Source organism: Schistocerca gregaria, chromosome X, assembly GCF_023897955.1.
Source record: "Schistocerca gregaria isolate iqSchGreg1 chromosome X, iqSchGreg1.2, whole genome shotgun sequence".
NCBI classification, from domain to species: Eukaryota; Metazoa; Arthropoda; class Insecta; order Orthoptera; family Acrididae; genus Schistocerca; species Schistocerca gregaria.
In genome coordinates this window covers 678937532-678959734 of record NC_064931.1, presented here as the reverse complement: position 1 = coordinate 678959734, position 22203 = coordinate 678937532, and the positions used below count along the sequence as shown (strand labels likewise).

The following is a 22203-nucleotide window of genomic DNA, read 5'->3' as shown; positions in this document are numbered from 1 at the left end:
AGACAAGAAGAAAATGCAAGCAATTGAAATGTGATGCTACAGAAGAATGCTGAAGATTATATCAGTAGTTCAAATAACAAATGAGGAGGCACTAAATCAAATTGGTGGAAAGAAATTTCTTGGAGAACTTGACTAACAAAAAGGGATTGGTTGATAGGACACATCCTGAGGCATCAATGAATGGTCATTTTGGTAACTGAAGGAAGTGTGAGTGAGTGGGGTAGGTAAATATTGTAGAGAGAACAAGGCTTAATTACAGTAAGCAGGTTCATACTGATGTAGGTTGCATTAGTAATACAGAGATAAAGTGGCTTGATGGGATAGACTACCACAGGTAGCTACATAAACACACAATTTCTTCTACTATACAAGCTTGACATAAATTCTCCTGCCTACTTTGAGGGACTAGCACTGTTGGAAGAAATGATAACTGTGGAGAACTGGCTTAGCCACAGCCTAGAGGATTATTTCCAGTATGAATTTTCACTCTGCAGCAGAGTGTATGCTGATTTGAAACCTTGTGGAAGATCAAAACTATGTGCCAGATTGGGACAAAAACCTGTGATCTTTGTTTTCCACAGTTTACTGAATGAGCTATCCAAGCACATCATGCAACCCGAGTCCCAAGTTTGAGTTCCAGTCTGGCAGACAGTTTTAATCAGCTAGGAAGTTTCAAATCAGTGCACACTCCCTGAAGAGTGAAACTTCATTTTGCATCATATCAGTTGTCAGGCTGAAGGCCATTAATAAATAATATGTAGCCAATTCATTTAGATTCGGATTAAGTGTTTTGTTAGCAATGACAATTGTTATCTGTGACACTATATAATGAATTTTGTGCTGCAGGTTGAGACTGAAAGATATTTTAGAGACCACATGAAACTGCTGTCTCTCAAAGTACAACTTATAAATGTAAATGAAAGTTTATTTAGCTCTGTTACTCAAGATTTTGAATGTTTCCACAATAGGATTTTTTAAAGAATGGACATCTGTCATTGAAGCTATGACAGAGCTGTTTAATTTTCCTCAGCTGATGACTATTGGAAACATCACTAGTGTAATAAGAAACAGTTTATCTGATGGTTTGATACTAGGACAAAACAAAATGGATGGTGGTGAGGGTCTACTGTATTTTTTTTCTGATTGGAAGTAGTCAGTGCATTGGAACTTTCTTGTACAATGCTAAGCGAGCTATTGCACACAATATCCTAAGAACCTAAGGAGAGGAAGTACACGTTTTCACATTTTTTCACTGATTCTCTCTACTGTACTGACAGTGATGGGAAATGTGGGTGTTCATTTGCCTATCCTTCCACATATTGAAAAAACAACAGAACCACCTTCTGGATGATGCAATGACATGGCCAAATGGGGCAATACTTTCTGTATTTAGGATTGCTGAAGTGAGATATTACTAATTGGGAAAATTGCATCATTGTTCTTTTGAGAACTTTGAATAATAAACATGCATAACTAAAGGAAATTCTAAGGCTAGTGGGTGAGGTTGTGCTATTTATTTCCCAGTTTGGGAGATTTTCATACTGGTCTTGAAAGCCAGACTAATTAGAGAAGCAAATATAGAAATAATGATTACAGTCACTGCATAATCCATGTGTGAATTTAGAAGTATGTGGAGCAACTGACCACCCGATGACAACAATGAATGCTAACCAGTAGGCATTGGTTCCACCTCAAAATGAGCTACCTAGTGAATTTCTACACGCCTTGAGGTTTAATAACCTTTGTTGTTACCATTGCAATAAAGTATATAAGTGACTAAATATGTATTATATTTGTTTAAGATTTTTGGTGAGCTTTGTCACGTTAAGACTTCAAACCAAGACAGCCAACAATTGAATGGTAGAATATACAATTTGTATTTGTAAAGAGAACTAAGCAGCTTTATACGCATTAGTTTCCTTCATTCAACAATATTATGTTTACCATGAAATCTGAATAAAGGTTCATGAGCAGACAAAAACTTTGAGTTGTATGAGAAATCTTAATTATTTGAAGTAATTACTGCCAGTCATTATGTGCTACAACTTTTTTTCATGGTCAATTAAGGTCCCCTAATAAGTTTTGACCAATTTCAATGCACTATAAAATGGCTGTTTATTAAATTTGATGCATAACTGTAATGCAAGTAAATAGTGAGCCATCATAATATGTACCAGTGACACAAGAGAAAGTTTAAAATATGTTGAAATGCCATGTATTCAAAAAGTGTTAAGGATTCAAAGTAAACATCAGAAGAAACTTTTCCACTGTACTTAAGTAAACAAGAAACAAAGGGTCTCTCAGGGAGTACGATACGCATTAAATTGGATTAACGTGAATGTGATTTGTTTTGTGATGAACATCATGTGTGGTTTATCAGATTGTCCTTTTAGTATTCTTGATGTCAAAAGTAAAAATGTATCTTATAACACTTTTTTCTTTCTATTTTTACATTATATAACTTCAGAATAACTGACAGTTTGCTATGTTTTTCAGGCATTGGATCCAAAGAGAACGTGAGCGAGTCAGGAAGGATATATACGAAATATATCAGATAGCATTAACATATTGGAGAGAAGAAATGTATTTAACATTGAACAACCAGGTATTTTTTTTAAATGGAGGAAGTACATTAAGGCCAAATTTAGTGGAACATGAAGTTATAATTAGATTGCTGTGACTTCCATGCAAACCATTACATTTTTATAATTATGCAAAATGAGTCATTCTTTCCCTATACCTGTGCAAATCATTCACTGTTATTTTCAATGTATTCTATATCTTACTGGCAGTTTCAGCCATATGTTGCTGAAGACATATTATGATTTGCTACTCAATATCATTTTAGTTGGTATTTTCAGTTCACTCATGACTTTTGCGTGAGGGGACTTCCATATTCTTGCTTCCTACACAGAAAATAAATCTACCTTATGTAATTTTTACTGACAGTCGGCAGTTCAATGGCATCTGCTTCACTATGCAGTGCCAGGCAAGATGGTTCAATAGTTAAGACCCTTTATTCATATGTTTGTTCTTGTTTTAATTTTATTCAAATATCAGAATAAATCAGTCAATTTCAAGTGTATGTATAATAGGTAAGGTCTTGTTAATCTAGTCTTGAAAGTGATAGGCACAGAAACTTCTGGGATATCAAACTGAAGTTCTCTCTATTCATAATCTGGAAAAGCAATTGTAATGTTAATCATTAACACTGTGATCTGGAGTGAAATTCTTTTTGTTCATATGTAAGATACCTGTGATAAGTTTAGATCTGCAGTGTTGTGAACCACAAATAATCTGAAGAACTGCATAATTTCTTATCATCTTCTCCATACAGGTCACAAAATAATTTTGAAAATGTTTGCAACTTTATATGCTGCTGACAATTATACACACAAATTGGAAGTGTTGATTTGAGCGATTACTCTTTCGACTGAATCAGGTCCTCCTTCCACTGCCATCACAAGCAAACCACAGACAATTTTGTTGCAGTAAAAGTATTCTACTTTATAGTCTTTCAGATTTCATCTCTATTCTGTACAGCTTGTCTAACAGTAGTGATGACACATTAAGCAATAGATTTCTAAGTATGGCAGTCTCCTGTGATCTACTCACCACAGCTAGAGCATCTTAACTATTTGTATACTTACAGAAACTCTCATAAGATATGGTGATGAAATTATTATATTACTATAGTTACAGTAACTGCTGATTGGCAGAGAAGTGCATTGTACACAGTTTTACACACACTGCAATTGACTGAATAAACCAATCAATTATCACTAAATAGCTGATGTGGAAGCATGAAATGGAAAAGTGATTATCAACACGCTTCCTGCATAACATATTGTGTTGAAATAAACAGGCTCCATAGTAGTAGTATATAGTTGTGTTTTTTCTCAATCTAAACTTCCAGCATAAAGAAACAGTAAAAATTGTTCTTAAGGTTCTGTAAATATTATTTTTTTAATTTTTCATCTTATACCATATAAGACAGCAGGGTATTTGTAGCATGCCATTGACTTTTCATGGTTTTTCTTAGAGAATATTGTGGTAATATTTCTATAAGGACACATCACTGCTCACCTAATAGAAGTGGCATTAAACACCACATGGGCATTTGTAAAAGTATGGTCTTTTGGGCAGAGTTGCTCTACTGACCATATGAAACTGCTGTCTTAAACATTTAGTTGTATTGTGATATACTTACATCTCATGTCCATTTTCATTCTCCTTTGATGTTTTTGCTGATTACAGGTCCCTATGTTTTTTGTCAATTGAAATGGCACAACAGTATTGGTACTAGACTCACATTAGGGGAGAGCAGAATTCAGATTGCCACCTAACTGTTCAGATTTAAGTTTTCCACAGTTTCTCTAAATATATTGAGCTGATTGCTGGGGCTGCTCCTTTGAAAATGCTGAAGTCAATTTTCTGTGGCATTCTTGCCCAATCAGAATTTGTGCTATGTCTATAATGACTTTTTCATAAATAATGACGGATGTCACCCACCAGGGTATTAAATCCAAATCTTTTGTCACGGTAGTATTTCCTCCAAATTTAACTTGTATCAGGCTTTATAAATTTATTTTTCTGTTTTATGCAAACATTCATTTACTGCTGTGTAATCACACCCTCTTTGTCTAATTTGGTTCACATGTCATGATTCCTTTTGTTGGCAAAAATCTCTTTATAATATATGTTCTGCTCCAGTCAGCTGGAGGTAAGACACAGAGGTATTAAAAACATTAACTGTCAGTGGGAATTGACTTATAACAATGGGGCAAATTAAAAATTTGTCCTGGACTGTGAATCAAACTTTCCCTATTAATGTAAATCAGTGCCAACTGGTAGCTTATGTCTTTAACTCCTGAGTGTCCTGACTCATAGTAGCTGTGGGATAAAAATGGTGTCTGTTGTTTCAGACGTGCCTGAAAGAACAGAAACAACATATGTATAATTGGAAGTAAACTGACAAACTATATTTCCTTTCTGTTCCTGTATTACTTGCACACAGTGAGTGTGATCATATCAGTTTCTCATATGCTTTTCTTGTGGAAAGTAAGTTGTTGAACAGCTAAGAAAGAAAACCCCGCAGTCAGGCCCTGAAGATCACATGATACTGGCCAATTTTGTTACCTCTTGCATCACAGATCTCATGTGTAGTTAGGGACTGAAACTTGGTATTTTTCATGATTCTTTCAGGTAGTGAGTGCTGTTTTGAAATTGATTGAAAGGGAACGTAAAGGAGAAACAGTAAACACAAGATTAATAAGTGAAGTTATCAACTGTTACATTGAAATGGGTAAGTGCAAATTACTTCAAAATTTTTTGTAGTAAGTTACCAAATCACTGGTATCTTATCAGTGGCAGTAATTCTGGTAGTAGTGTTTTGTACATTTAGTGGAGATTTATTATGGGTAATGAGCGTAACACAGGTACAAAATTTGTGTACATCAGCTAATTTTCAGTGGCAGTCAACATACATTTTCTTGTATCATATTTCTGGAAGGGTACTCTTGTATATTTCGTTTGCTTGATTTTACAAATCTGTGATGAATGTCACTTGTGTGGCAAATATGTAATTCCTGCTCCTTGAATTAGCCAGGTCTCAGTATTTATTGGTCTGTAAATTCATCAAACTTATACATACAGACTTCAAAAAAAGTTTTGCACTGCCTGAATTTTTAAAATGCATATTGCTAACACCAAAAGTAATGAAGAGGCATGAAGTGCACACCTTGTTCTACTATGAACAAACATTGTTACTGTGGTGTTGTCACCTTGTGCACTAAAACATGTTCACAGTGCTATTCCAGGTTTGGTATCTCATTGATCATTGATAGTCATTCTATGGGACTAGTCCATAACTCATACGTTACGACACAAATTGTATTTTGTGGTAATTTCAAAGTACACTTTGCAAAAGAGAGTACCAAAAGGAGAGAATTTATGAATCTAGTATGGACTATTTGTAGCAAAGGAGCTCACAACCCATGCAAGGCAGCATGGGGCCTGATCAATAAACACATGAAAAACTCACCTCTCCATTAAGCTTATGTAGTCCAGATGACTTCAACAATTATTTTATTGACATTGTGAAAAACACTATAAGTGTAATCCCTGACTTGAACATAGACCCTGCAGCTGCTGTAAGAAATAAAAAAGGTGCACCATGATAAACTGGAGGAAATTAGAAGCCTTCTGACAGACTATATATGGGATGTCAAATAATAGCCTCAAGGAAATTGTACGTGATGTTGCTTAACAATTAACTATGGTAATTAATTAGTGTCTCTATGCCGGTGTATTTCCCGACACGCTGAAAATTGCATCGACAGTACCAGTTTATAAGGAGGGTGACCCAGGCATCGTAGTGCTTCAAACCAATCTCAATAATTCCAGTCTCATTCTGAATTCATTGAAACTGCAGTGAAAGACTAAATCTCAAATTACTTTCAAATTAATGAACTCTTCTCAGATGCACAGCATGGTTTCAGGAAAGGCAATTATACAACAGCAGCAGCAGCACTCTATCTCATCTCTGAGATAAAACACAGTTTTGAAGAAAAATAACCTTTAACAGTGATACTGTGTAATCTGAATAAGGTGTTTGACTCCATTCCTCATAAGGTCCTTCTAAATAAGCTGTGTCAGTATGGAGTTGGAGGGACTGTTCTGGCAACCCTCAAGTCTTATCTGGAAAACAGAAGACAGATTATATCAGTCCATGGAGCACTATCATGTGAATGGATGTTGTAATACAACACGATGTAGGGATCAGTAATGGGCCCCCTTCTGTTCCTAGTTTTTGATAATGACTTAAGCACTCACGGACAGTTTTTGCACTTTGTGGATGACACAACTTTATACTCAAAAGCCATCAATGCCAGCGAGGCTCAAGAAGAAGCAGGTGCTTTGTTTTACATTACAAAAGAGTGATTTGTTATAAACAATGCAAAAATCAATGAAGAAAGATCACAAACATTGAAATGTAGCCTCATTGACAAAGTATACTTAAACTGTGTAGAGTCTCTGAAACTTCTGGAGTTCATAGTGGACAACAAACTCACTTGACAAGACAACACTGCAAATGTGTGTGAAAAAGTGTCCTGAGTCATGTACCACCTGAGAAAACTGAAACACATAACAACTGATCAGCATTTGCTAATGGTATATTACTCATTGTTTCACAGTCATATTGACTATAGCCTGTTACTGTAGAGTCACTCTACAGGCAGCAAGGAAGTATTATTACTCCAAGAAGAAGCAATAAGGATCAATAAGGATCATAACATCAAGTAGAAGATAGGAGCACTGCAGGCCATTATTCAGAAAATTGGAAATAATAACTGTTTATAGTCATTATGTATCTTTGTGCCTCCTTCACATTAAGAAAAATCTAGATTTCTTCAGCAGGAGACATGATATACATTACCACAATCCCCACAACAAAGAGAGCATAAACAAACCAACCTCTTAGCTGTCCAAAACAAGAGAGAGCTCTCTGAACATTGTGCTGAGACCCGGGCACTGGAGATGTTCAAAAACAAAACTTCAAGAGACTTAAAACTCCACCGAGCAGATTTTCTTATTGTGAAGAAGGTGATCAGAGTTACTGAATTTCCTCAAAAACTAGTGAATCTGTCACAGGACTCAAGTGTAAATTGTAGATTAAATGTATACATAGCAAAATGATTAACAACAATTTAAGGAGAAGATAGACTGCTACTGACACATTAAGATGCAGAAAGGCACAATGAAAAGACACTTACACATTAGCCTTTGGCTAAAGCCATTATCAGAAAAGAACACACACACACACACACACACACACACACACACACACACACACACACACACACACGCGCGCGCGCGCGCAGATGTATATATATTTGTTCACACAAGCAAACACATCTAAGACACACACAACGACCATCTCCGGCAGCTCAGTGGTTCAAGCTTTTGTGTAAATAATGTGTGTGTGTGTGTGTGTGTGTGTTTCCTTTTCTGATGAAGGCTTTGGCTGTAAGCTAATGTGTAAGTGTCTTTTCATTCTACCTGTACAGTAAGTAGCAATCTACCTTTTCCAACATGGAGTTTCCATTGTTGGATTTAGGGAAATGCTTAATCTGTTAAATTGTTTTCTATTGTTACATATTATTTGTAAATATCAATTTTATAATATTTTATGTTGTCTATCTAGCCATAACTGGGTAATGACACAACTGTGGTAATAAAAGGTAATAATAAAGTAATAACAGACTTGTTTTTCCCGCAAGGCTCCCTCAACTGAGCTGAGACAGGACAGAACAAAATTTGTACTGAATTTGTGCATACTGGCAAAATGTGTTTGGAAGATATATGTTGTGCATGTTCACAGAGTCACCTCAAAGTATTAATTCACAGTTAACTTGCCAATAGAGAATTCTGTACTTGTATTGCTCAGTGCACAATTGTGTGGGTGACTGGACAGTCTCACAATCGGATAATGTCATTCCAAAATATTGTGACTCTGGCTCCCTGCTGGACATGCACAGCATGCTGGATTTCTTCTGCATACTTCACTGACATGTGAATAGGAGCTACTAAATCCTGTCTTTATCAGTGGTGAGGAGCTGACACTTATTCTCTTGTCTCTGTTTACAGGAGCTCTGTAAACTGTCTGCATCATAATTTTGAATGACCACCAGCAGTGCTTGGCAGAGACCAAGTAGCCAGGTCGTGATTGCTGTGTGGATTTAATTTTGGATCATCCAGTATAGTGTTAGGTTTTTCATCCTATTGCCCTCAGGAAGTCTTAATGTAACTTTGTTGTTGTCCCATGTGAGTTCCTATGAGCCATACTGAGCAGACAGTTCATGTGATTACCCAGGCAACTGCTACAAGGTAGATTTTTCACTTCACTGTTAATACCAGAAACATAGGCAGTAGATAAGTGTTGTGATAAATGCCCACATGGTAAGCAACACTGCAGACTGTCAACACTTGCTGACACAGAATGACAATGTAGGTAAGATTAAATGGTGTAGAGTTGTGTTAGGAGAATATTACACATTGAGTAGTTCCTGCAATCCTAACTACACCAATTAAAATTGCTGCAAGACACACTTCCTGGAAATTTACTTTCAGGTGCTACAGATAGCAAGTGCTATCAGAAAACTGTTTTAATTTATCACTGTGGTATCTAACAGCTCCTTGAAAAGTTCAAACAGTGGTGGTGGTGTTACATTATCTGTATACAAGATAAGATTATAAGTCTAAACTGTTGTTTCCAAAATGTCAAAGTGTGTTAACCTCTTGACTGGGCTGTTCCTTGTGCCATTATCTGTGCCCACCTGTATAATTATTCCCATGCCCCATGGTACTTTCTTGCAGTGCAGCATAATATGACATGCTTCGGTGCACTTTTTTCAAATCAAGTGATTGTTACAGTTTGTTACAAGTTGTCAGCAGTTCATAGCTTTTTGCAGCAGGAATGTATACTATGAAAATAAGCATGTTGCAGCTGATTTAATTTGACAGTGTCATGGAGGTTTTTATTGGAGGAATGACAATACTTTTCAGAAAACAGAGGGTTCAAGAATTTCTATCTTTGAGAAATACATTTCAAAATCAGGTTTCTGAACTATACCTTGTAGGAATAACACTGTGAACAAGAAACAGGAATCTCAGTTGTTGGTTGACACCCATCTGTGAACATGCAATCATTGTTTCAGTGTACCCACATATGAAACTACAAACTCCTAAGTACATTTGTTCGCCCCATTAATTACACAGGCCAGCAAAAATTTTTTTAAAAACCTTTTTTGTTTTCTTTAATAGCTAATCTTTATACATTTTTATAAGCTGAATCCAAATCTAGCCTTAGGTTTCTTTTTTTTGTATCACCCATGGTTTTTGAGCAATATGCTTTTTATTATAGAGTATAAAACTCCTATGCTATACTATAAATAGGGAAATTAATTAAATGCTTTGTTACAATGTAAGCATGGTTTTTATTTACAGTAAGCCACTTAAAACAATGATATGTGTAAATAGAGGTTTTACTTGTCAGCTGGAATTGGTTTGTATTTTCTTTCTCTTTTTTCTTTGAAACTTCTTGTGTAACTATTTCTATGATGATTTGATTTGATTTGATTTATTTCATGTTCCATAGGTCCAACTGTGTTGGATACACAAGGACGTTGAATGAGCCAGTATCTTTACAAATACAATCTGATAATCTTATAGCATATACAGAAATTTGAGTACATAATTAAATAAAAATTTATACAGTAAAAGAAAATACATATTTTCTTAGAATCGTTAAAACACTACAGAAAACAGATACAGATCACAGGTTAAATAACATTCTTAGTGGCATTATGTCAACTTGTATTATATAATATTAAAATATTACAATTTATTTAGTTAAAAATTCATCTAGACTGTAAAAAACTTTTTCTAGCAGAAATATTTTTATTGCTTTCTTAAACTTACTCTTGTTGTGAATCTCCATCTTTATTTCGGGAGGAAGAGCATTGAAGAGTTTTGCTCCAGTGTAGAGGACACCCTTTTGTGCCAAGCTCAAATTTTTGAGTTCACCATGTATGTCATTCTTCCTCCGTGTGTTATGCTCATGATAATTACTGTTTGGATGAAATATCTCTATATTTTTACAAACAAAACACATGAGAGAAAAAATATATTGGAATGTAATTGTGTATATTTTAAGATTACGAAAACTATTTCTACACGAGTCTCTTGGGTGCATTCCACATATAATTCTTAAAACTTGCTTCTGTGCAATGAACACTCTCCTTGCTAATGGCTGGTTGCCCCAAAAAATAATTCCGTACTCAATGAGAGAATGAAAATAGCCATAGTATGCCACTTTTGCAGTGTTAAGTTCAACACATGTAGTGACAACCTGTAAAGCATAGGTAGCAGAGATAAGCCTCTTACAGAGATCAATAATATGTGAAGACCTGTTCATATTCTTGTCGATGTGCACTCCAAGAAATTTTGTTGTTTCCATTCTAACTATTGATTGATTACCACATGTCACACTTATCTCTCTCTCTCTTTTTCTGTTTTTGTACGGAATTTAATAAAGCTGGTCTTACTGGAATTTAATGAGTGACCATTATCCTTGAACTAATTAACCACATCTGAGAGTATGTGATTAATGAGTTCCTCAAGATTGTTGTCTGTTCTACTGCTCATAAAAATTGTGGTATCATCAGCAAATAATGTAAATTTACACGGCAGGCTTGTACATGATGGTAGATCATTTATAAAAATCAGGAATAATAGTGGCCCAAGAATTGAGCCCTGAGGCACTCCCCATGTAATGGAACTCCATTCAGAATCTGAGGAAGTGTCACATGCTCCACCTGAGCTATTCAAGACAACTTTTTGTTTTCTGTCTTGGAGGTATGACTGTAGCCAATTGCCTGCAACACCACTTATTCCTACTAATTTTGCGTTTTGCAAGAGAATCTGGCGATGAAGACAGTCAAACGCTTTGGATAAATCACAGAAGACACCAAGTGCTAGCATTTTTTCATTAAGTGTTTCTAGGACTTCATTTGCAAGTGCATAGACTGCATCTTCTGTTGAACGGCCCTTTTGAAAGCCAAATTGGCTCTTGCTGAGAACTCCATTCTTCATGAGATGATCAGTAATTTTTACATGTATTAGCTTTTCTAGAATTTTGGAGAAAGCTCTCAGCAAGGAGATAGGTCAATAGTTAGTTAGTTCAGCTTTATCACCCTTTTTGTACAGGGGCTTCACAATGGCATACTTAAGTCTACTGGGAACAACACCTTTCTGAAGGGAAGCATTGAAAATATGACAGAGAATTCCCTTATCCACACACAAGAATATTTCAAAATTACTAGATATATTATCAACCCCTGCAGAGTTCCTACTTTTTAGAGACATGATGATTTTTTGAATTTCTTCTACAATGACAGGATTAAGGTGCATTTCTGAAATTGTGTTTGCATATACTGCTTGACAAAGAGTTACAGCTTCATCAACATTGGGCTTGCAACCAATCTGTTGAGTTACTGACAGGAAGTGTTTATTAAAAATCTCAGCCACCGTTTTGGGGTTATCTACTAGGGTACCTTCATATCTGATATTATTTACATCTTCTTTACTTTTTGTATCTATTCCTGTTTCTTTTTTTACAGTGCTTCAAATTGTTTTTATTTTATTATTAGATTTATCTACTTTCTTCTCATAATAAAGGGCTTTTGATTTTTGTATTACTTTCTTCAAAATTTTACAGTATATTCTATAGTGTTCCCATTTTTCTACATCTTTACAGAATCTTATTGCAACATAAGTTTCCTTTTTGGTTTTACATGACTGTTTTATACCTTTTGTAATCCAAGGCTTACTTACAGAATTGGAAGCACTGTTTCTGGCCCATTTATTTAGAAATATTTCTTCAAAAAGAGCACAGAATTCAATTATAAAACAGTTAAATTTAGTATCAACATCATCATGGCTATATACTAAAGACCAATCCATTTGCTGCAACCTGTAGTTGAAAGTTCGTTTTGCCTCTTCATTCATTACTCTTATGAATTTCCATTGAGGAAATTCTTTTTTGAACAGATTTACATCATAAATAGTGAGAATTTGTCCATCATGATCTGAAAGCCCACTTATAACCTGGCTGACAATATAATTCTGATGTCTAGTTACATCTAAAAAAATGTTGTCTATCATAGTTTGGCACTCGGATGTAATTCTTGTTGGGAAGTCTATTACTGATGTCAGATTATGTAAGATCATCACAATCTCAAAGTCTATTTTATTCTTATTTTCTGTCATAAAGTTTATATTGAAATCACCTAAAACTACAATATCCTTCGCTTTTGAAAGTAATCCTTACAGAAGGAGTTCCACTGAATGCAGAAAAGTTTTTATGTCACCTGAAGGAGTCCTGTAGACAGCTAACACTATTATTTGGTAGAATTTAGTTATTATTTATGTGGCACATGCTTCAAATTGCTGTTCCACACAATATTTCTTAATATCTATAGCTTTGTATGCTACAGTATCCTTAACATAAATTGCTACTCCATCTTTATCTTTACTTTCCCTACTGTAGTATGTTACTAAAATATAACTTACTATAGATCGCAAGGCACATTTATCAGTAACATGGTGCTCAGTTAAGCACAAAATCCGGGGCATTATTTATACTGTCCTTTTCACTAATGTTAATGTAAATGATTTATTGCAGCAAAATAGCCATTATAGTTATACATTAGATTACAATCATTTGAGAGTGAATTACCAGGATGTATTGAGTGTCTGCATAATTCTTAGTAGATTACATTCAGTGCAGGTATTATAACAGATAATCATTTGAACCATTTATTGCATAGTCTCTAATTGATCTGGTCCTCTTGTTGCATATTTCTGTATGGTATCTGTCACAAGACTGTCCACATAGTGTACACTTGCAAAGGTTTGAGGGTTTGTGGTATGTTGTATTTGCACAAATTTCATGGTGGAATCTGTGTACTCTGAGTCTTGTAAGTACGTGTCTCATCTCAAAATTTGCTGCTGTCCAAGTGCGGTCGATCATGGCCCCGGATCCATAGAATTCCGTTGGTACTTCCTCTCTTTTCTTGAGTAGTGACCTTCATAGGTTATCCAATGCTGATGAGTTGGGAAGTAAGAACTTTGTCCTTAGATTCTCGATGAGGAAAGATTCTTGGGCAAGAAGGTAGACTAATCTTGATCTTGTGGTTTTTGCTACTCCTAATGCTCTTTTGATATAGGTTGCTTTTACTCTTTCCAATGTTTCTAAGTTCTTTTCCATTTAGGTGTATCCATATGATTTCTATCCCATAAGCCAGTATCGGTATTATTTTTGATTTTAAGAGTGTCATAGCTGTGTCTAGATTTAGTGTTCTGATGGAACTTATTTCGTTTATCGCTCTGATGGCCTGTGTCTCTTTCTCTATTGTGTGTTTAGTGAAGCACTTTGTGGATGGGTGGAGTGTTATACCTAGATATTTGTAATCTTTTGTGATAGATATTTGGTTTCCTTGTAGTGCAATTCTTGTTGTTTTTGGGATTTGCCCGCCTGGTCTGAATACCATCATTTCCATTTTGTCGGTGTTGATTACAAACTTGTGTATTGTGCGCCATTTTTCCACGTCTTCTATAGTCTCCTGTAGTTTAAGTTTTTTGAGCCTATCACAATGTCGTCTGCATAGGCATATGCTTCGACATCTTGGTCATGAGTGATTTCCATAATGTCCTTTGCTCCCAGAATGAACAGCAGCGGGCTTAGAGGATCTCCTTGGAGTACTCCGTTTGTTTGCCTTATTGGTTCAGACAGGTTGAGGTTGTCCGAGATCCTTATCTCATTCCATTCATGTATGGAGTTTATAATCCTTGTCCAGACGCTGTTCTTCCCAGGGTTTCGTCGAGCATCCTTTTTACTAACGATCGATCGAGGAGGTCGAAGGCCTTTGTGAGGTCTATGAATACAGCATAAAATTTTTGCTTCTTATCGATGGTTTCCCATATGTTTTTTAAAAGCAGCTCCACTTGATCTGTTTTGTTTAAGAGGCCCCTTATATTTTGATGAAAGGAAGAGATGCCTTCCTCGCTTTTTCATTCTATTAGTGCTGTTACCTGACTGAGAATCCATTGGAGTCTGTCTTGAGACAGGAGAGAAGAGACACCTGACACTAGCTACTGTTGTCCCTTCTTTTTCTTCAGGCCCACGCATAAAAAGTCGTTGAGATGAGAAGGAGGCTCAGCATTTCTGCTGTCCAACAGCCTTCTATTTGTTGTTGTCAATGGTGATGCTGTTTCTGACACTTCAAATGTTGGTTCTGCCACTACTGCTGTGTTTCCTTGTGAACTTGGAGTCTTCTCGTTTTTGTTATTTTCGTCTAAAATAATATTTGGCTGATGAGCAACAGTAGTTCTTTTGTTGTTGAAATCGATGTCCACTGTTCTTTCTGTTAAAATTTCGTCTTTTTTTACATGTTTTGCTGGTGCTGATGATGTTTCTATTGATTTTTTTTTATGGGTTTTCGTTATGGAGTCAGGCGATGGCGATGCAAATATCGTTCTGGTTTTGAATTTATTTTGGTGGTTTTTTATTACCTTGGTTATCAGGCTTGTCAGATATTCTTTCCCCAAGCCATTCAGGTAAACTCCGTGTTGCGTGTGGAATCTGTTGTGGTTGGCAGGAAAGCCAACACAGAGTTACTAAAGGAGGTCGAAATACAAGCGTATTAGCTCACACAGGCTGGCGTGAGGTCTCGAACATGACAAGGGAATTAGAATTGAGAAAAGCAGACGTAGCTGGTGGAATACTTAACTTTAATCCATTAATGACGAACGTCGCTCTGGACGGTACATGATTTACAATATCAATAGAAACTGATCATGGCGTCTTTCTAGGTCGTAGCAAATAACGTAGCTGAAGGCTATGCTAACTATTGTATCGGCAAATGAGAGCGTAATTTGTCAGTGAACCATCGCTAGCGAAGTCGGCTGTACAACTGGGGCGAGTGCTAGGAAGTCTCTCGAGACCTGCCGTGTGGCGGCGCTCGGTCTGCAATCACTGATAGTGGCGACACGCGGGTCCGATGTATACTAAAGGACCGCGGCCGATTTAAAGGCTACCACCTAGCAAGTGTGGTGTCTGGCGGGGACACCACAGAATCTACGTTCAATACTGCTTATATCAACGCATTTCACGTTTTTAAAATGTCTGCAGATTTTTGCAAACTGACTGTTGGCACTTTTTATTTCCATGTTAACACATGACCATCTTACAACATCATATAGCGATGCAGAATATTGACAAGTATTATGTTAGTGTGAGTGAGGTTCCTCAGACACTGTTTAAGATCGCAAGTTGCACTCGCTGTTTCATTTTTGTAGACGTCGTTTGCGCCTCCCAGAAGTACAACGAAGTCTTTATCATGCAGATTTTTTTGCCGCTGCGGTTACGGTTATGTTTTTAATTTCGCTAAGAGGGGCTCCCGGTTTCACTATACCACACGAAATTGTTTTAGTTGTTTTTTTTAGTTTACTCGCAAGTCCATGCCCATGGCTGTCTGAAAACACAGTTTCCTGTTATTGCAGTTCACAATTTGCGAATCGCTTTGTATTGTTTTACTAAACACTTCGGCACAATTTTTGGTCGGCACATTTATATTACCCTCCTTCACAGTTGTTTGCGTCAGTAAATTTTCTTCCCTTACCTTATTCCCCACAGTGCCTTTTTGCTTTTCCCATCGTGCATGCAAACTGTAAGTTGCATTTTCACTATCGGCGATCGAAAGTACTTGAAATGTGTTTTCGTGCACTAAGCTTGCGTAACTTTCCCAGGTTTTCCGAATTTGCACTTTGGTCTTTCTGCTTTTGCACTTAACATTTGACCACTTTTCCGTAACGGTCGAACTATCTCGCGCAAGTTTTAGCGTGTTCAGTTCACTATTTTCTTGTTGTACTTTCGAAATGTCCATTTTCAAACTGCCGATTATGAACTGTAAGCTCGTTATGCGTTCATTCAGTCTCTTGATTTCGTCCTTACAATTTTCACACGATTTCTTTTTTACGGCAAAATTTATGTTTTTCTGGAAGGACACTTTACTGTAGCCGCCATCTTGCCTAAGGCTTACTGAACTTCTCGGTAAAGTGACCAACAGTAGCCCCACATCATGTTGGTGTTCCAGTGGTGTTGGTAGCATTTTTCCCTCACTTTAATGTGTTGGTGAAAACGCTCGCTGTACTCCTCACTAACATCTCCCATATTGTCTGGGAAGTAATAAAGGTGACTGTTCAAAAAGTGAACTTTCAGGCACATTAAACACCCTAAATTATTAACTTCTTTAACATTGGAACATACTCTGAGTCTTTTTCATGTCCTAATAACTTTGTAACAACTTGCTTGAATGATACCCATGTTTCTTTCTCATTTAAGGTCATTATGGATTCAAAGTTAACAGCAAACATTAATTTTCTAATGTCAGTTCCAACAAAGAAGCTTTCTTTTAGTTTAGCTTCTGAAAGGTGTGGAAACTTTTCGCAGAGATACTTAAAACATGGTCCATCTTTAGGCAAAGCCTTTGCAAACTGTTTCATTAGGCCTAACTTTATATGTAGAGGTGGTAGGAGTATGTTTTTTGGATCTACAAGGTTTTTGTGTTGAATGTTTTTCTCATCAGGTTATAAAGACTCCCTCACAGGCCAGTTCTTTCTGCACCAGTGTTGATCCCTAGCCCTACTGTCCCATTCACACAAGAAACATGCAAATTTGGTAAAGCCACCTTGCTGACCAAGGAGCATGCATGTTACTTTTAGATCACCACATTTCATCCAACCATGAGCAGAATAGTCTATTTTATTTAGCATTATTTATAGGTTTTCATAGCTTTCTTTCATATGTACAGAATGTCCAACAGGTGTAGATGCATACATGTTACCATAATGCCTTGAAACGAGTTTTGGATGAATCAATAAACAGCCTCCAGTCTTCCTTTTTGTATTCAAAACCAAACTCATTCATCAGACAGGGAATGTCTGAGCAGTACACTAAGTCACCTGCTTGTTGAAAAAACTTGAAAAATTGCTGCTCTCTCTTTCTATGCTTGTATATGGTAGTTCCAACTGCCAATAAGTTCTTTTCTTTTAATCTAGAGCCAAGCAGTTCTGCTTTTTCTTTCGTTACGCCCAGATCCTTAACCAAATCGATAAGCTTCGTCTAAGTAAACAATTTGGGCTCTAGACTTTCTGCATTACAACGGAATTCTTCATCATCATCATCTGGTTCATCTAAATGAGATTGTACATCATAAAATACTTTTGTTGGAATAGAATTAAAATAAACTGGTCGTTCAGCAACCGGCAAATCTACACCATGCCCTACTGGTTAGATGTCGGACGGAAGGTTAGTTTGCTTGCTATACTGTTTTTCAAATTATGACCGGTAATATCAACACTGCAAAAGTAGCAATCATCTGAATGATTTCTTGGCTCCCTCCATATCATAGGAACAGCAAATCTAATGGTTTTTCTTCCTTTTTGGGCCATTTTCTCATATCTTCAATACACACATAACATACCTTATGCAGCTCCCAAGATTTGTCTTGCTCACCAAGATTACATCCAAAGTATGATAGATAAACCTTTTTTACAAAGTCTGTAGTATTTTCTTTGGTGTTTTTTAACCACAAATCCACCACAACTATAACAAAAACTGTCAGCAGAGTTTTTACAACCACAATTAAACATTGTACTGAGTACATGTACAGGAAACAGGAAAGTGAGCTTACGTTGACAGTAAATAAAACACCATCTGTTAACACAAAAATAGAATCGACCTCTTTGGCCAGCAAATGTTTTTCAGCAGTGCTACCAACATCATCTACATTCATTACACCTCCTATTTAAATTATTTTAACTGTATAAAAGCTGTTAAATTCTTTAAAAAATCGTCTAATTTAATAAATGTAAACTGTAAAATTAGAAGAAATGGTGGGTGATAACAGTTTTTTAAGTATCATATTTGGATTTCCCACCCTAAAAAACGTAAGAATAAGGTATTTTCAGCATAAAAGTTTTTCCATAGTTGGCCTGTGTTATTATTGTTGACAACCTGTCATGAAAAACAAATGTGAAAATACCCAGTGGACCATTACGGCTGGTATAAAAGTCTAAGTACATTGTGTAGAGCCTCCTGAATGTTTCCCACTGCAGGCCCAAGTGCCATTCATCAAGCACACAGCACAGCACAGCACCACAAGGCAGACCAACCTCAGTTCATTGAGCAGGTTCGAGGGGTTCAACCAAGATTGATTTCTTACAGTGAATATAATTTTTCGGTTTAATCAAACAATGGAAAGTCCAGGTTGGAATACCAACAATATTATGAACAGTGTAGATTGCTACTCGCCATAAAGATGACATATTGAGTTGCAGATGGACACAACAAAAAGACTGTTATGCACTGAGCTTTCAGCAAAACCCTTCTTATGAAAAGAAAAGAAAATATACACACATTCACTCAAGCAGACACACCTCTAAAGAAGGTTTTTGCCGAACGTTCAATGTGTGTCAGTGTTTTCGTTGTGTCTGTCTGCAGCTCAACATGTCATCTTTATGGTGAGTAACAATGGTTCAGCTAGTAGTGTAATGGTAAGTGTAGTGCAGTGTAGATGAAAAGTCGTGAGTTCAAATACATTCACTGCTACCTTTTTTACCCTCCGCCACACACCGTCAGGTGGCTTGCGGAGTATGGATGAAGATGTAGAATATATTCGGTTCATAATAATGTTAACTTTTTGATGTGTTATGAATGAGAGTGGAGTAGCACAGTGAGCTTAGTTTAGGCCAGCCACAGTTCTAATAAACTGAATACTGATCTAGTTAGAATTGTGCTTATGTTTTGGTACCACATTGACAGGAGAAAAGTATGCACTTGTAAAAAGGAAGAAGGTGCCACAGTGCCACAGTGAGGTGGAGTTGGGGGGGGGGGGGGGTTGAAAGTAGCAGCGGGAAAGGCATGTAAGGGGTGGCTTGCTATACTGGTTGATGTGCAAGTTTGAAGTTCCTTGCATGTTATTTTAAAACAGATATTTTGTTTTTTCAGACAAATTTGTGGTATGTGGAATCAGGGATTTGCTAATACTGCTAATAATTTATTGGTTATTAGATTAAAATATTTATCAGAGGAAAGCATAACAAATTAAGTACTTTTTCCTTCTCTCATCTTCTCATATGAAATGTGGAATTACTATCACTTGGCAAGATGCAGTAAATTTGAACTTGATGTTAATAACCCAAGTAATTGGTTGAAATGGGTATATGACATCAGCATGTAAGAAATAGCAATGTGTTTGTTCTCTTAACATATTGCTTATTATATAAACTTGTTTTGTGAAATTTTATGAGAGATTTCTTTTTATAAAACTCATTATTCCATAATAAATTTCTGAGATAATGTGCATGCTATTCTGCAGCATTATCCTGAAGTAGTCAAAAAATGTAATTATTTTAATTGTAAATATGTATTCTGATTTCAGGTTTTAATCCAGACTATCCAAATTATAATAGAAAGAACTTGTGCGTCTACAGGTGTTCATTTGAAACTGTATTTCTGTTTGAGACAGAAAGGTTTTATACTCAAGAAAGTGTACAATTCATTCAGAACCATCCATTAACTGAATATATGAAGAAGGTAAATATACATTTGGTGGTACAGCAGTATGACTTCCTGTAAATACAACAATATATTCAATTTCTATAACCAGTTTAGAAAATTTATGTTATTAACAAGGTGAAAACATATGCCAGTTGAACATGGAAGGATGTTTATGATATTCAGTTGCATTGTGTATGTGTTGAATTCAGCATAAGAGAGTGGTTAATAAATATGTCTTCAACACAAAGATTGTTTTGAATACCATAGTTGTTTTACTAGGCTTGATCCTATGTTAGTCAGTTTGCCCTTGCCTTACTTAGCCAGTTGCAGGAAGAGCTAAAGTTTGTTGTGTATTCCAAACTATTAAAAAATCATTGCCAGAGGTGAAACAGACAGTAAGTGACAGAAAAAACGTTGGACATACTGTATATGTAATGTAGCATCATTTGAAATAAATTGGTCAGTACTAGGAGTAAAAGAAACAATAGAGTTGTTATGATAATGAATGAAGTAATATACCACAATTACACCTTGGAATTAAATTGCAAATGTTTGTATAGAAAACCAGAGGTAGCATCTAACAGGCAGCCTTAAAATAACACTTACATTGATGTTATTCTGTTCTACCTGCTTCCTACAGGCAACTGTCTTTCCAGCAGATGCTACCTTCAGATAACTGTTTTATCAGACTTTGTAAATGATGCCAATAAACCTTGGTTTTTATAATTAAAAAGTTACAAGATTATGAAATTTCTGTTAGTGAATGTTCTTTCTACTTCTTCTGGCACACTCTGTTGACGCAGTTAAGTACCAAATGCAAAATGTTTTGAACAGTACTGAAGGTAGTTTGTTTCCATTTAGTTTACAGTTTTCAACCCATGAAATTTCAAAGGTCTCAGTGATGCAAAGAAGTCACATAAAAATGTGACAAACATTTCAGAATTTGAAAATAATGTTTCTTGTAGTTTCTGTTGTCAACAGCTCAATTCTCTCTGTTCTTTCCCAGAGCTCTCTGCCCTGTGTGCTTTCCTGCGGCACCCCACATCTTGCCGCATGTGCTTACCTACAGCAGCTGCCCCACTCACCCCCCCTTCCACCCATCCAGCCATTTCCTGTAATGCCCTTACCCTGTGTACTTTCCCAATGCACTCAGGCTCTCTCCCCCCTCCCCTCCTCCACCCTTTGTCATCATTTCCTGCAGTGCCTCACAGTGTGCATGGGCCTCCCTTGCCATTTCAGGGGGTGTGCACCTGCCCCTGCTGTTTCATGTTGTGCACCTCACTTTACCATTTCACACAGGTAATCTCTCCCTGGCAGTTAACGACAGCATTTCTCCCCAGCATATGAAATTTTAAGTGGAGGGAATGATATAAAGTAGTCAGACCAAATGAGGCCAAAATGTAATGTGAACTCTGGTAGTTTCTATTGTCTATGGTCCACTGACCTTCACATTTCCTACAGAGCCTTCTGTGTATAGTTTCCTGCAGTGCTTTCAATGTGTACATGTCCCTGGCACCTCAACTCCGTCATTTACCATGGCACCTAGCCCATTGTCATTTTCTGTGACATGCCACTTCCTGTTTTCTTTTCTCAAGGTCCACTCTATGGCCATTTGCTGTGGGGTGCTCTCTCCACTGCAGAGCCATCTGCCATGATGTGGACTGCTGCCTCATGTGCTGTTTCATTTTCCTGCCTCAGATCCATCAACAATGTTATGCCCCTCCTGTCTCATGGTGTTCTTGTATCTCTTCGTGCCCCATGCCAATTTGTGGTGATCTCTCTCCCTTATTCTGTACCCATGGAACTCGCACCCCTTTTTCATCTTCTGTATTTCCATTTCTTGTCTTGTATCTTTCCATGGCTTTGCTGCCCTATTTTGGTACTTATATCTTCTACAGTGTTGATTTTGTTGGGTCAGTCCATGGGTGGATTCCAAGGAATAGGTGAGTGCTGATACAGAGAGAAAAATAATTAGATGCACATGTAAGATGTATGTAACATCATTTACTTAACGTTCT

General features: G+C 36.6%; 1 protein-coding gene across 1 annotated transcript in view; it reads left to right on the top strand.

Moving 5' to 3' along the window:
• Positions 1-22203, top strand: part of LOC126297744 (cullin-1-like) — a 212627-nt gene that overhangs the window by 72451 nt on the left and 117973 nt on the right. Inside the window, exons 5-7 of the mRNA XM_049988904.1 lie at positions 2497-2605; positions 5206-5305; positions 20067-20221. Of these exons, the coding sequence (XP_049844861.1) occupies positions 2497-2605; positions 5206-5305; positions 20067-20221 (364 nt within the window). The remainder of the gene's footprint in view (positions 1-2496; positions 2606-5205; positions 5306-20066; positions 20222-22203) is intronic.